General features: G+C 36.6%; 1 protein-coding gene across 1 annotated transcript in view; it reads right to left on the minus strand.

Moving 5' to 3' along the window:
* Positions 1-6,565: 6,565 nt before the first annotated feature.
* Positions 6,566-15,708, minus strand: part of LOC100375940 (uncharacterized) — a 34,796-nt gene continuing 25,653 nt past the window's right edge. Inside the window, exons 2-3 of the mRNA XM_002741816.4 lie at positions 11,839-11,987; positions 6,566-9,289 (exon numbers count right to left, since the gene is read on the minus strand). Coding sequence (XP_002741862.2) covers positions 9,141-9,289; positions 11,839-11,987 — 298 coding nt within the window. The 3' untranslated portion in view covers positions 6,566-9,140. The remainder of the gene's footprint in view (positions 9,290-11,838; positions 11,988-15,708) is intronic.

Consider the following 15,708-nt stretch of genomic DNA (forward strand, 5'->3'; position numbering starts at 1 on the left):
GGGATGTTCAGGTTACGTTTCTAGTACCCAATAATTGTACTGTTACATTAGTAAAATGTTGGGATGTTCAGGTTACGTTTCTAGTACCCAATAATTGTACTGTCATATTAGTAAAATGTTGGGATGTTCAGGTTACGTTTCTAGTACCCAATAATTGTACTGTCATATTAGTAAAACGTTGGGATGTTCAGGTTACGTTTCTAGTACCCAATAATTGTACTGTCACATTAGTAACATGTTGGGATGTTCAGGTTACGTTTCTAGTACCCAATAATTGTACTGTCATATTAGTAAAATGTTGGGATGTTCAGGTTACGTTTCTAGTACCCAATAATTGTACTGTTACATTAGTAAAATGTTTGGATATTCAGGTTACGTTTCTAGTACCCAATAATTGTACTGTTACATTAGTAAAATGTTGGGATGTTCAGGTTACGTTTCTAGTACCCAATAATTGTACTGTTACATTAGTATAATGTTGGGATGTTCAGGTTACGCTTCTAGTACCCAATATTTGTACTGTCACATTAGTAACATGTTGGGATGTTCAGGTTACGTTTCTAGTACCCAATAATTGTACTGTTACATTAGTAAAATGTTTGGATATTCAGGTTACGTTTCTAGTACCCAATAATTGTACTGTTACATTAGTAAAATGTTGGGATGTTCAGGTTACGTTTCTAGTACCCAATAATTGTACTGTTACATTAGCATAATGTTGGGATGTTCAGGTTACGCTTCTAGTACCCAATATTTGTACTGTCACATTAGTAACATGTTGGGATGTTCAGGTTACGTTTCTAGTACCCAATAATTGTACTGTCATATTAGTAAAATGTTGGGATGTTCAGGTTACGTTTCTAGTACCCAATAATTGTACTGTCACATTAGTAACATGTTGGGATGTTCAGGTTACGTTTCTAGTACCCAATAATTGTACTGTCATATTAGTAAAATGTTGGGATGTTCAGGTTACGTTTCTAGTACCCAATAATTGTACTGTTACATTAGTAAAATGTTTGGATATTCAGGTTACGTTTCTAGTACCCAATAATTGTACTGTTACATTAGTAAAATGTTGGGATGTTCAGGTTACGTTTCTAGTACCCAATAATTGTACTGTTACATTAGTATAATGTTGGGATGTTCAGGTTACGCTTCTAGTACCCAATATTTGTACTGTCACATTAGTAACATGTTGGGATGTTCAGGTTACGTTTCTAGTACCCAATAATTGTACTGTTACATTAGTAAAATGTTTGGATATTCAGGTTACGTTTCTAGTACCCAATAATTGTACTGTTACATTAGTAAAATGTTGGGATGTTCAGGTTACGTTTCTAGTACCCAATAATTGTACTGTTACATTAGTATAATGTTGGGATGTTCAGGTTACGCTTCTAGTACCCAATATTTGTACTGTCACATTAGTAACATGTTGGGATGTTCAGGTTACGTTTCTAGTACCCAATAATTGTACTGTCATATTAGTAAAATGTTGGGATGTTCAGGTTAACTTTCTAGTACCCAATAATTGTACTGTTACATTAGTAAAATGTTTGGATATTCAGGTTACGTTTCTAGTACCCAATAATTGTACTGTTACATTAGTATAATGTTGGGATGTTCAGGATACGTTTCTAGTACCCAATAATTGTACTGTCACATTAGTAACATGTTGGGATGTTCAGGTTACATTTCTAGTACCCAATAATTGTACTGTCACATTAGTAAAATGTTGGGATGTTCAGGTTACGTATCTAGTACCCAATAATTGTACTGTCACATTAGTAACATGTTGGGATGTTCAGGTTACGTTTCTAGTACCCAATAATTGTACAGTCACATTAGTAATATGTTGGGATGTTCAGGTTACGTATCTAGTACCCAATAATTGTACTGTCACATTAGTAAAATGTTGGGATGTTCAGGTTACATTTCTAGTACCCAATAATTGTACTGTCACTTTGGTAAAATGTTAAAATGTTCAGGTTAACTTTCTAGTACCCAATGAATATACTTGTCACCCTGATAGAATGTTAGGATGATCTGGTTACGTTTCTAATACCTACTGAATAAACTGTCACGCTGGTAAAATATTACAATATTCAGATTACTACCCAATCATGATTAATACACTGTCATGCACCAAAAATGTTCAGTTTATTTTGTAGCAAATGCGGGTAAAATGTTAGGATTCACAAGTTGCGCTTTTAGTACCCAAGGCATATGATCGTATTTGTTGGGGATATCCAGATTACACTCACGCAGGTAAAATATTAGGGTCGTTCAGGTCACGTTTTTAGTGCTTAATCAATGTACTGTCACTCTGGTAAAATGTTGTATGGGCATGTTTAGGTTACGTACATGATCTCTTCAACTGCAACAAACATAAATGTGCCTAAACATGAGTTGTGCACCATGTGAAACTGAGCTTATTTGTAAATAACTGATTTTTGTTCTTGACGACAATCGGATCATTTAATTTATACAAAATTGCAATAAGGTATGCTAACAATTGTTTTCGAGATGTGTCTGTTATTATTATTATGTCTGTCTATATTAGTTTCGATTGCGTATCAATAGTGAAAATAACAGTATTAGTGTTCCTCACCCGACCAAGTCACTTAAACATCTTGCAGCAGAAATGAATTACCACATATATATTGTACATTGATTACTGTGATGATGGAAAATCTGGAACGTGAAATACTGTTATAGAGACACAGACAATCTAGCTGCCAATAATGAGGAAACTACTGCTTGTGCAACAATTTCATCTTCCTCATATTTTTTGTCCATATTGGAACAGACTAATCACAGATCAGGACAAGATCCAATACGTATTCAGGCACACTCGTGTTACAAGCTGACGGAACTGCTTGTTTTGCCTTGAAGCTAGGTCCTTTCATATTTTGTCACGGTCAGTATGATCACCCTTTCGTCACTAAACGCGATTCAACACGATTTAGTGCGTTTTGTTCAATTAAATAGTGATAGCTTTCACTATGATGCTAATGTGTGTTATCGCCATTAATCGTAATGCACGATATGAGCGTGTACGATGATGTGTTACCAAGTATTCATTCCGGCATTTGTCGCTCAGTTCCGTTTAATATCATCGTGTTGGTCACGTGATTTCAACAAAGACGTGTTTAAAACTTCATAACAGAGAGCGTCTGGTCTGTCAATTTAGTAACGACAATGTGAAAAGCAAAGCGATAGTAATAAAGAAATTGATAAGACAGTTAAGAACAAACGCGATCGTAACGAGACAGCTGGAATTACATGCGAAAATGTATTGAAAGAAATCTCGTTTCAGGTTGCATGTTAATTTATATTGTAAGGAAAAATGCTTTTGTTGAATTCATCCATCATCGACTTCCCGTTCTGACAGCCGAGTGGGGACATTCCATTTTGAGATCGAGGGGATGCGCTTCTAGAATAGATTTGTGGAAATGTAGATGTGTTTATTTCTTTGAAGAAGAGAATTGTTAGTATTTTTCTTTCACTGCTCTAAGACTCTACTTGCGTTATATTTTACTGCTTTGCTTTTGCTTTTACTGTGCCATATACTGACGTCATCTACATGGAACATGGTGGGGAGTAATTGGTCGTACATTAATAACGATTGATAAATCTGTTAGCCCGGGGTAATAAGAGATTGACCTCAAAACACGGAGAAGGTGAAAGAATGACTTTTCGTCTTTAATCAATCATACATTTTACAAATTGCTAGCAATCACATTATAACTACAAAAAAGTATAAGCATGGTTTATGTTATGTGTACAGATTAATTCTAATGCAGCCGTGGCGACCGCCAATCGATTGGATGCTTCTGGGGTATGGTAATATTATGTCCAAGGGTTGTGTTTGGGTACTTTAATCGTTTCTAGTACATACAAATGTATGTATGACTGTTGTAAACAGAACCGCATGTCGTAGAAGGATGTGGGTAAATACAAAGTCCTTGGAGTTAATAGAACGTCTTCATACTAACTGATTTAACGAATTCGGTGTTAGACACATCGAATGATGAATGTCACGGTACATCTATATACGACATGAAAACTCACGGATTCAGTGAGAACCATTCTCCAATAATTTGTTTACAGTACAGGAAATGGTCTATACATTAAATTCAACAATCGATAATACAGTCATAACGCTCTTCGTTTGAATTGATAACTTACTATGATATAAGCATATCACTGTAAGCAACTATATGATATTATATACAATCCGACAAACGTTACAGTGGCGTCAGCTTGGTGATAGATAGACGGCTCTTGCCCATTAACTAGTACGTCACCGACGCGTTATCGGAACGTTTTATCAGCTTAATCACACGGACAGAAGAAGTTGTTGTAGTCGCCATGGCAACACGCATCTTTGTCGTGTTTTGCTGGCGATTATGACATTAAATAGTTGGATACAGGTGAATCGATATAGCGCGTGTCATGAAAAACTACATTGGCAAGGACGATGTAAAGCTATATAACTGGAATGGAACGAATGTGGCGTAAAACCAGCATTTTTACATTAAACTTCTGGTATGTACGTCTACCTGGAAACTCTAAGCAATTACTGTGGATTTAGAGTACAAGTACTATTGTTGCTGTCAGTGGTTCTACACATGACGTACTTAAAGTAAACCTATGCTTGCCTAAATGATTACTGACGTTATAGCCAGTGGTTCATTCCGCCTGACTTAATTAATCAGGCGGTTTTACTATAAAATATTACCCGCATTCATCAATAATCGTTACAGTCAAATATTCTAATAAGACATGTTGCTGTACTATATTTTTTCGCTGTGTGTACCACCACTCCACCAAGATTGGTCACGTGCCTACATCCAGCATTTGCCATGCATAAATTAACGCGATGTACTTGCATCAATGAACCCGCGATCTTTGATATTTGTTTTAAGGACAGCAAATCTCCATATTAAAAAAAAAAAGATGTAACAGGATGTATTTAGTTCCGTTGCTAGGATATGCAATTACGTATGTTGAAGTGCTCGCATACATTAATGTGCTTTCTTTTTTATTCGAGAAGCTGCGAACTACTTTTCAGTGTGTTAACGCTTGTTCGACGTATAGGAATACCTAGAAGCAGTACTATCGATCGTACTTTGCGTGTGTTGCCAGAGATAACGGGTGGTATTTGGGAAAACAGTACAACTGATGTTTTTGAGAACTATGCGCGGTTGATAATATTCAATATTGATACCAGTACTTATATTACAGTTATCGAATTTTAATTATTGCAAGGATCACCTGCTTGCCAGCTAATTTGAAGTCAATGCAGTTACACTTGCACGAGAGTGATACATAATTAATAATGTATGTGGTCGTGGGAATTTACAAATCTTAGGTTGTCCCATGTGTTATCTTAAGTTATCGCTTAATCCAAATGCACACCAAGTCACCCAACTTGAAACGATCGCTGACGTCACTTATATCCGCCTGGAGTATTAATCATTTCGTTGATTCAGAAATAGAAGTCACAATATAAGATTAGATTATTCTCGAGGTACTAATACAATCACGAATCTTTGTATCCTTATTTTTAATAGGTGCCTAAATGCAAATGTTTATCCGATTCTCTGCGTGCATTTTACAACTAGTAATTGTGTTAAACAACTCCCCATGTAGTTTCTGCCGAAATAGTATTGACATATACGGATTTAAATTGGCGTTGTGGTCTTTTTAATCGACGGTGTTACTAGCAGTCCAGTCAAGTGTATGTCTAATTCTATAACGTAAGGTTTTAATCAATGTGATGTATACACATATGATGTCAACAGCACATTTGTTGGTTCATCCAAAACACTCGGGTTAAGCGCACCTCCGTCAGAATAGACGGAAGGGGTCCATTTATTATTCGTGTGTGACCACGTTTGTCTCAGTGTTTCACAGAGTGAATAATCGCACTTGTGGGTTTTCACCGAAAACAAAATTATTTACGGATACTAAGATGTTATAAATTTTATTATGTCTAACTTCATTGTGAGTGTTTGTAGAAAATGTGTTCCATATTTTACGTAAACTTTCAAAAGTAACGTGGATGCCTGAATCAACATGTTTCTGTACAAAACTGAAGCTGATATGTGCATACATCACGTCGATTGAGTGTATGTCTATTTACAGTTTGACTTGTTTGATGTGTTACTGTTGAAAACCGTCACGTTTACAAATATGAATACATTATCGTAGGTTTTGAATCTTATATCCCACCATGTCCCATCTATTCTGGATGTCGGTATGAGGTACGTGTTCTTACATACCAGCGGTATCCCATGCATTCTGTGTGTCTATATTTACTTATACTTACCCACTGACACACTGTGTCCAGTCTATGCTAGGTGTCGATATGTGGCACGTATTTTTCCATATCCTTTTGTGTCCCTTCTATTCTGGGTGTCGATATGTATTCGGTTGTCGCTTAAACAAATTAATATTTTGAGATCCTAAACCGTTGTGGAAGATGGTATGTTGTTAGCTGTGTTTTGTGTTCAAGGTTTTCATCAGAAATGATCAGACCGTTAACACACGTCCATTTGTGGTTTCGATACTTTATTATGACGCATTTTAGCAAATTTACACAGTTTTCAACAACGAACATTTCATTCAAAATTTACACATCCAAGTACAAATATATTATAACCATAATCTCGTCTTGACAGCGGTTGCATCAACATCACGTGTTTCTGCAGTACACGTATCACGTGATATACGAGATTTTACAATAGAGAATGTCCCAAAGCTCGGATATTCTTCGCGGAATCTACATGTAATCACACAGTAACGGTTTTTTTTTCTTTCTACTCCACCCAGATTTATGTGTACAAAATTGCTTCAAAATTATTATCTGCTACTGAGCAATAAATGTGTGAGTAAATAACAGAAAAACTGATTGTGTTGATGCGAGCAGATAACCGGGCGAATGGCTGTGTCTATGTGAGCACATAGCAGGGCGAATGGCTGTGTCTATGTGAGCACATAGCAGGGCGATTGACTGTGCCTATGTGAGCACATAGCAGGACGATTGACTGTGCCTATGCCACTGGCGGATCCAGCAAAATGTATTGGGGGGCCAAGCTTCGCTTAAGATATACGGAGCGAAAATCGCAGAGAAACTATGCGTAATCCAGATAATATGAATCGTCATGCGTTTGTGGGGGCCATGGCCCCCCTGCCCCCCCCCCTGGATCCGCCACTGGCCTATGCGAGCACATAGCAGGGCGGTTGACTGTGCCTATGTGAGCACATAGCAGGGCAAATGACTGTCTATGCGAGTACATATTAGGGCAAATGAATGCGCCTATATAAGCACACATAGGACGATTGGCTGTGCCTATGCGAGCACATAGCAGGGCGGTTGACTGTGCATATGCGAGTACATAGAAGAGCGATTAACTGTGTCTATTAGGGGGAAATAATGCCTATGCGAGCACATAACAGGGCGATTGACTGTGCCTATGCGAGTGGGTAAAATGGCGAATTACTGAGACTAAGTGAACACAAAGTTACTGTGTCTATGTGGGCACATAATATGGCTAATGTATGTGCCTATGCGAGCACACACCAAGGCGAAAACTGTGCCCATGCGAGCATATAGTGGAACAAAATACAGTGCATATGTGAGCAGCAGGGCGAATGACTGTGTGTGCGAGGACATATTGGAGTGAATGACAGTCTATTCATAGAGTAAAATTATACAACAATTGAAAAAATAACAATAATATAATGTATCAGTACTCATCTTATGATATACGTCAAGTGAAATCGGTTTCTATGGAAACAATGTTGTATCTCTCGTTAAAGTTATTTTTAACGAGAGTGGAGTTCTCCTAACGTTTATGCACCTAGTTTGGCAATATTATAATTACAGTCGTTCGTACAAATACGTATTTTTAGCTACAATTCCCGACACCATACACGCCTTGTACAAAGCCAATATATTTGAAGAGGTTTCGGTGGTCGACTACCTACACGTCGCGTTCGTTCGCGACGCAGACGCACACGCCTGATATTCTTCTTCGCTGTTATAACCTAATCAATATCGTACAAAATGGTGGTTGTAATTGTACTCCGAGTCACTTTCAGAAGTTGGATACTGACGAACAAGTTATCTATTTGGTCTACTAAAAACATGATCTTTAATTATAAACAACTCAAACAATTATCTAATTATACTGACGTGAATGTTCTATTTAATGTTCTTGAATTTATGTACACTAGTGCTGATTTTCTACATGCATGTTTACTTGACATACAGGCACAGTTAGATTCGAGTTGTTTCCACCCGCATAAATAAAGCAAATATGACGCTACACTCATATGAGTATGACAATAACAGAAGAAATTAAGCGACGCCAAATTACGACACACGTATGCAAAGCAATCCGCACAGATTCTTACTGTACTAAAAGAATCCCCAAATTTATCAACTACGTCTCATGAATATTTGTGTAATACGTACTCTCATATCATAACAAATACAAATGACGTCACTCATCACATGGAAGCCCCTTAACGACGGAGCAAATAAATTATTAATTAATTAATTACCATATTTACAAATTACCTTCGATTTCCCTCTTAGAATTTTAAATAATGTCAATATACTATATAAAAGATATTTAGTACACGAACATTTGCTCCAGTTACAACCAGTGAACTAGTACGGTTATGACAAAATGCTCCCATTAAATGACAGAACATAACCGTAACTACTGAATAATAATGATATAAACATCTCATACTAACTAGAAACTTCTTGGGAAATACTTCATTGTTTATACTCTTGGTTGTTGTATGTTGTAAATGATTTCCACAGTTTAATTTCAATTACTTAGTAATTATTAAGTAATCCACAATGCTTTTGATCCTGTTCCGCTGACTGTTCTGTTGTCTAAACCGGTTTGTAATGTTTTACTTCAATGTAGAAGCATCAGTGTTATCAATATCGACATTTATGCCACTCGGTCACCTACCATTCATTATTTGTTCATTGCGGTAACTTAAAGTTTTAACACATCCAATGTCGTGTTTACATATGCAGAATAGGTGTACAATCCACTCTTGTCAAATCGAATATTCTTGTATGAACACATATGCTATCATATGATTTATTGAATGACGACACACCATGGCAGATGCATCATGAAGTACTGTATCAGCTCAGGAGAAGATCCAGGGCAGTTGGTTAGCTCCAGTTCTTCCAGGTTACGTAATTGCACTAGTCCAGATAGCCCAGCCGATGTCAACAACGGACAACCTACAGAGGAACGGGGATAACATGATATATTCAGTTACGATTGTTCTAAATATCTTTGTTGCGATAGTTAGTGTTTAATGATACTACTGAGGAGGGGGTCCTCCTAATTGGCATGTCATGCTACGTATTTCTAATGGGCAGAATGAGGGATGTGTATCCGAAAGGACACACTGTGGACGTGTCTATAAAAGGACACGATGTAGAATGTGTCTCTAAGTACATATGGGTGTCGCCAAATGATCATAATTATATGGGATGTATTTCTAAACGAACATAATATCAGATGTGCAATGTATGGGACAAGAAGTGAAAAGGGCACGGAGTCGAACGATTCCATTCAATGTGCACGTCAATGTAGTTTAAAACCATGTGTCATTCTTGGAAACATTGCTTATGAGCGTATGTAACATGCAATAACATTAAAAGCATCGTCTATATAATGGATGGATAATTTAGATTGCAGTCTTCAACTGATTCTTGTGAACAGATACATTGTAATATATATTCATGTCGCACACAATAGAACATCCACTGCAATTTAACATATCAATGGCCCAAATAAAATGTCAAAACTGTACTAATGTCGAAGTAATGTATTTTAAGTAGCTACTGAACGTCATTTTCTCCGTAAATAATGTTCATTTATCGTCGTAAAACGTTTTATATCACAGTGTATAGTATAGTAGTGTGTGATTCATGACGAGATGTTAGTGAGACGAATTCCTAATGTGGACGATGAAAGATTATGCTGGACTCGCTAATGCGTGATTTTTGGTTCAGTGCGAGATTTCACGTATTGCGTGATTTTTTGTTTAGTGCGAGATTTCGCGTAATGCGTGGAAGGCGCAGATCAAACGTCTGCCGCAAAAATATAATAATTTGAACTTGAATTCCTTATATTTGTGTATTACTCTCGTTGTATACGTCATATATACTTGAATTTGTCATAGTGTCTACATGTATGTGACTATGTAGGTGCACGTTTTCATTTGGGACAAGTTTTTATTGGTATAAAGTTATAATCTAAATGCCACCTCTAAAACAACCATATACACAAGGCTACTTTTGTTATAGTTGTTATATGCCGATCTTTCATAGGTAAATGTGGCGTTGAGATCACAATTGATTATTATCAAAATTGTATAGCACATTATTGGGCGTGGAAATACCCCAAATAATATTTCGCGTTTCTCGAATGATTCGGGCGATTTTTTGACGTTGTTTCCCGCTCCCATGTTCAATTGCATGCACAACGCTGAGTCTCATAGTGAATTGAAAATGATATATATTAGTCATTTCCATAAATTACGGTTTGTATACGACTATGAAATTACGCCTACTCAATGGATTCAAATTGGGGGAGCGGCACTGTTCGTGATTACCGCCTCGTTACGTTAATTTAGCGACAATAGTGTGCGTGCATACGAGGAATGGTTTCTGTGATTGGTTTTGCTGTATTCAAAAAATAGTGGCTTTTATTTAGAGTGTATTCGCTATACATGATGTGAATAATAATTAATTCATTTGGATTTACCAGCCTCAATAAATGTGGATAACCTGTGGCCTGTATAAAAAATATGCCCCATTGTAAGCAATTTAATAAGCACAATATATCAACGTATATGTCCGTTGTTGGTGAAATAATTGGGAGTATAAATCTTTGTTTTGATTGCTACTAGCATCGGTTTGTAAAGGCCCCATCCTCCGTAAACACAGTGTGTTTTTTGAACGAGTAGCGGAATTGTTGTTGCAGAGAATTTTACTGCAATCTTTTATGAGTCGATTTCACAAAATCTTGTTTTAAGATTACGTTCATTCACAGCTCAATAAATATTGTTGTCCGGCATGTCCTGGCTACATCCATCAATTATAATCGACTGGAGTTATTCACTGATGCAATTAATTGGATCCCAGATGATTTGAATGTGTCAAAAAAAATCTAAAAAGTCAAAGTCGGTGTTTAATGCATAAAGCAGCCAGATGAAAACTATTCTTGCTTGTCATTGAGAAAACCCAGTGGTTTCACTATTTGCATGGCCACCGTCAAATAAAGCATATTGAATGAAATCTAATGGCATGTACATCAACATGTGTGATGGTTATGTCTATAGAAATATACTCTCCAGTTGTCGGCCAACCTCAAAATTTGTTCCATTGTTTAAGACCAGTAGACAATGAGACATTATGACCATTTGGTCAAAAATTATAAAATCAAATCAAATTAAACATTCACTGCGTACGACATCCAATAGCCTACGTCGGTGTGGACGGGTTTCACATTCTGCACGTAACAAACTCGGTTCTTGGGCCGAGGGAAAACATGCTCTGACGTAAGGCTAGGTGAATAGGCGCCCAAGCCACATGTGCCAAATATAGATATATTTGTAAACATGTCAACTATTGCATCTTTTAAGGTTGCTCGCCGTATATAATGTTTCTGACTCGTAAAAATTGTGCTATCGTATATGTTATTGATAATTTAAGACCTCATTAAATGACGATTGCTGAATACTACTTATATTAATACTGCATATTGTACTATATAATACCTGCTAGTGACAACACGTGTAAAGTTCTCATACTGTAGAGATGTTGTAGTCCGAAGTCTTGTACTTGGCAACACCATCTCAGATAGAGTGTCTTCATGCAGCTCATCGTAGACAGAAAACCCATACCTGTGTCTGTAATCCGTACACACCTAGGGATGAAAAAAAATTGAATCAGCAATAGTATATGTGATAATTATCAGTTTTGCTATACAATCAGACTAAAGACACGCACACACTCACTCACACGGAATTGAACTCTCGTTAACAGTGAAGTCTTGTTCTGCTAAATAACGTGGCGAACTGTTGCATTTCGTAAGGTGCCATTAGATAGCGTTTGTCAACCAAGACCGGTCAATATTCTTCATTTGTCTTCTGGCCGTGACCATGCTATATATATTTGTTTTGTTGCCTTTAAAATATCATAGTCGTATGACTGAGCGCGGAATGTGTATTACCCGTGTTGTATACGTCATATATATATATTGGTTGTTGCATACTAGTATTACAAGTACGTGAATTGGGGTTAAAATGTTTAAAAGGTTGTGTGTATTGCAAGATACATTATGAGTAGAAAACCAGCGTGATTTTCTAAATGATAGAATATCATTAAATCCTTGTATTGTTCGATGAGTATCTGTTTACCACACAGCTTGTCCTATTCACTTTGCACTCTTAAAACCTTTCAGACGAAATGTCATACTGATCTTCCTTTCATCGAAAATGTTAAACCACTTAAACTCGATGACACCTTTCCTATTGAGTGGATTTCTATATGATACGTTGACATGTGACTAAGCGAGTATTCTATGTGCGATGCACTGTTGCTAGTCCTGATATTTTTAAGTGGAAATTAGAAGTGGTATTCTTCAAATAAAGTACATTTTTATCACAGAAACATTTATTCCTTGTTCCGGTTGGGAACTACGCGAGTCCTTATTTCAAAATGTATTTTTTTACCACACAACATAATGTCTACGGACATTAACACAGGATTTCAATCCGGGATCTATCAACAAACCACCACGCTTCTGGTGACAATGCCATGTCCACAATGAAGAAATATATACATAATATTTATTCTAATAAATGCATGTAAATCAGCAATAACGAAATGATATTGTCCTACAATCAAATTAGTTTTCGTACTAGAAGCCGATGGCACTGTATAATACTTTACACATTTTTATGTAATTTACATCCCAGTAGATGATAGTATTAAATGATGGAAATAAGTGACAGTTCGTAACGCAGATACGGCAACTTATAACAAATTATAAGTAAAAATTACTTGACAGGTCGTCTTTCCGTGTCACTGTTCGACATAAACTATGGTTGATAATTTATGTGTTCGTTATATGCATGCCATAATTAATATATAATCGTCATTTGGGATTAAAATGATATATTGCAGTCACCTACATCGTCATTACGCCGTACTCAACATACATACATAATACGGTACAAAGCGAGGCTCTCTGTGGGTGTTACATTACAGAACAAATTAGGAGCGCTCGCTTTCTAAAATGCAGCGATAATAATCATATTGTAATCTTTGTATGACCAAGATCGCAAATATTCTATTAATAAAGACACGTCGGCATATGTGGCGTCACGGTCGTCCCACACGACGTATGCTGTATATGTAAAATTATAGCTTATTTGCATCAAATTTTAAAATAATCGTTTTACATTTTTGTATTATAATATATTTATCATATAATTCCCTTGTCCGATCACTGTCAAAAACAACTAAGTAACTATAGACATGCAAATATTACAATGATCATGTCAAATTATACATCTAATTTACACACTGTACGTAACTACAGATACGCCCACAATAAATCAGCCAAGAAAATAATTCTGTGTTCTAATTATCGGAGTTATATTTTAACTTGTTGGGTTGGTTGCTATGGACACGCAACACTCCTCATCAATGTTGCCGATATCCATTTTATAGTACGTGTGTATATACAATAGCATACTTTTATGTATATGCCACATTACCCGTCATTCCCTCTCCATAGCTAAAGACTGTTTGTGGAAAGATACCAAAGATGATTTTTCTTCATTAACTCTTTCAACGATATCGTCAACTTTTGTCACTTATTACAAAAAGTAAATTCTGTGTTTTTAGCTTTTGGAAAATAATGTTTATATAAAGAAAATTGGTTCTTCTATTTTAATAGTTCGCGTTTGTAATTTATGTCATCATGTCAACTAAACTATACCGAAGATGGATTTCAAGGGTTCAACCCCTAACACCACGTCGTTTTATGATTATCCAAAGGTACTCGACCTTATGACGCAGCTGTTCATATCAACCCTACACGGTACACAATTTGAGAAAAAGCTAAAATGATTTGAATTGGTGAGATAAATTTCCCCATACACGGTTGTCAACACATTATTATTAATGCAGTTCGGTGACCACAGGAGTAGCTCCCCGGGCAGCCCAATGCCAATCTAAAAGTCCCCTCAGACATAACTAATGATCTTTGCATATCGATGTAGGGGGATTGGCAAAACAGGCTAAAAACTTTCAGTATTCGAATATGCTTACAGCCAATCATTATTTTTATTTACGATGAATTATACTTAATTTTTCATACAAATGCAATGTTAAACAACAAATTTTAACATGCTCAAAAAACTAAAATGTATTCACATTAAACGGTCCTCTTATGATTTATTCCAATTACTCAAACGGTGACGTATCGAATTTGGTCGTGGAAATCCCTGATCAAACAACACAAACACATTCAACCTACTATTAGACCCCATGATTAACTATTTCACCCCATCCACAATCTCTGGGCACTATTTCACGCAATCTTCATTTCGTTTACACCATAAGTAAACCCCATTCATCCCACCTGCAGCCCATTTTCGATTCACCATCACTAAATCCCATTCGGAACAATCTCATCCCATCTGCAGTCCAATTCATCCCATCTTCATCTCATTACTTAACTACAGTTGGGACTACCTCACCGAGCCGCAGGCCGTTTAAACCCCATTCGTAACCCTCTCGTCCCATCTGAATTTCAATATCGTTCAATCAGCTGCTCTTTTTCAACATCACTTTACCTTATTCGAAACCACCTCACCCGTCATCACATCACTAAACCGCATTCGCAGCCATCCCATCTCATATGCAGCCATTGTCACCATCACTAACCCCAATTTGAAACCAACACATTCCATCTGTAGCCCAAATATCTTACCGTATATGAAACCCAATCTAGTCCTATCCAATCCACAAATTATTCGTCGTCTCAATAAGTCTAATCATATACCATTAAAAATAATTATTTCTCCATGACCAACCACACAAACGTCGCTTCATTAAAGTCTACCCGCACATATTTCTCCAATTTTAACTAACATTGATTTGGATTTGACTTTTGGACACGTGTTTTGGTGGCACGTTTCTGTAAATTTGATAATCAGTATTTACGACTAACCGAATAGAATCTGTAAGATGTAAATTACGTACACCTTTCTTTTGTCATTCATATCAATTGCACTGAATTGAATGTTAGTGATACTACTAGTATATTAAGCTGAATGTAAGACGATCCCGTCTGTTTTCGTAGGAGTGTCACCCCCGCATTTGCATATTTCACATTTCTCTTCCGGTTTTGATAATATGGCTGTTCCATGGACGTTAACATGAATCGTGAGTCAATTTCAAACCTCATTACTGTTCCACCCACGCCTCATTAATTAAAGAAGGACGACAGGTTCACCGCCGTATTGAATGCATTTGCATAATATTGCAATGTTTCAAATCTCATAGCACGAGACACCTGATTAAAGGCGACGTGAGCAATGTTATTTTTTTAATCTGACTGAGTAAATAAATGC

Source organism: Saccoglossus kowalevskii, chromosome 8 (assembly GCF_978046115.1).
Source record: "Saccoglossus kowalevskii chromosome 8, keSacKowa6.1, whole genome shotgun sequence".
In the NCBI taxonomy this organism is placed as follows: domain Eukaryota; kingdom Metazoa; phylum Hemichordata; class Enteropneusta; family Harrimaniidae; genus Saccoglossus; species Saccoglossus kowalevskii.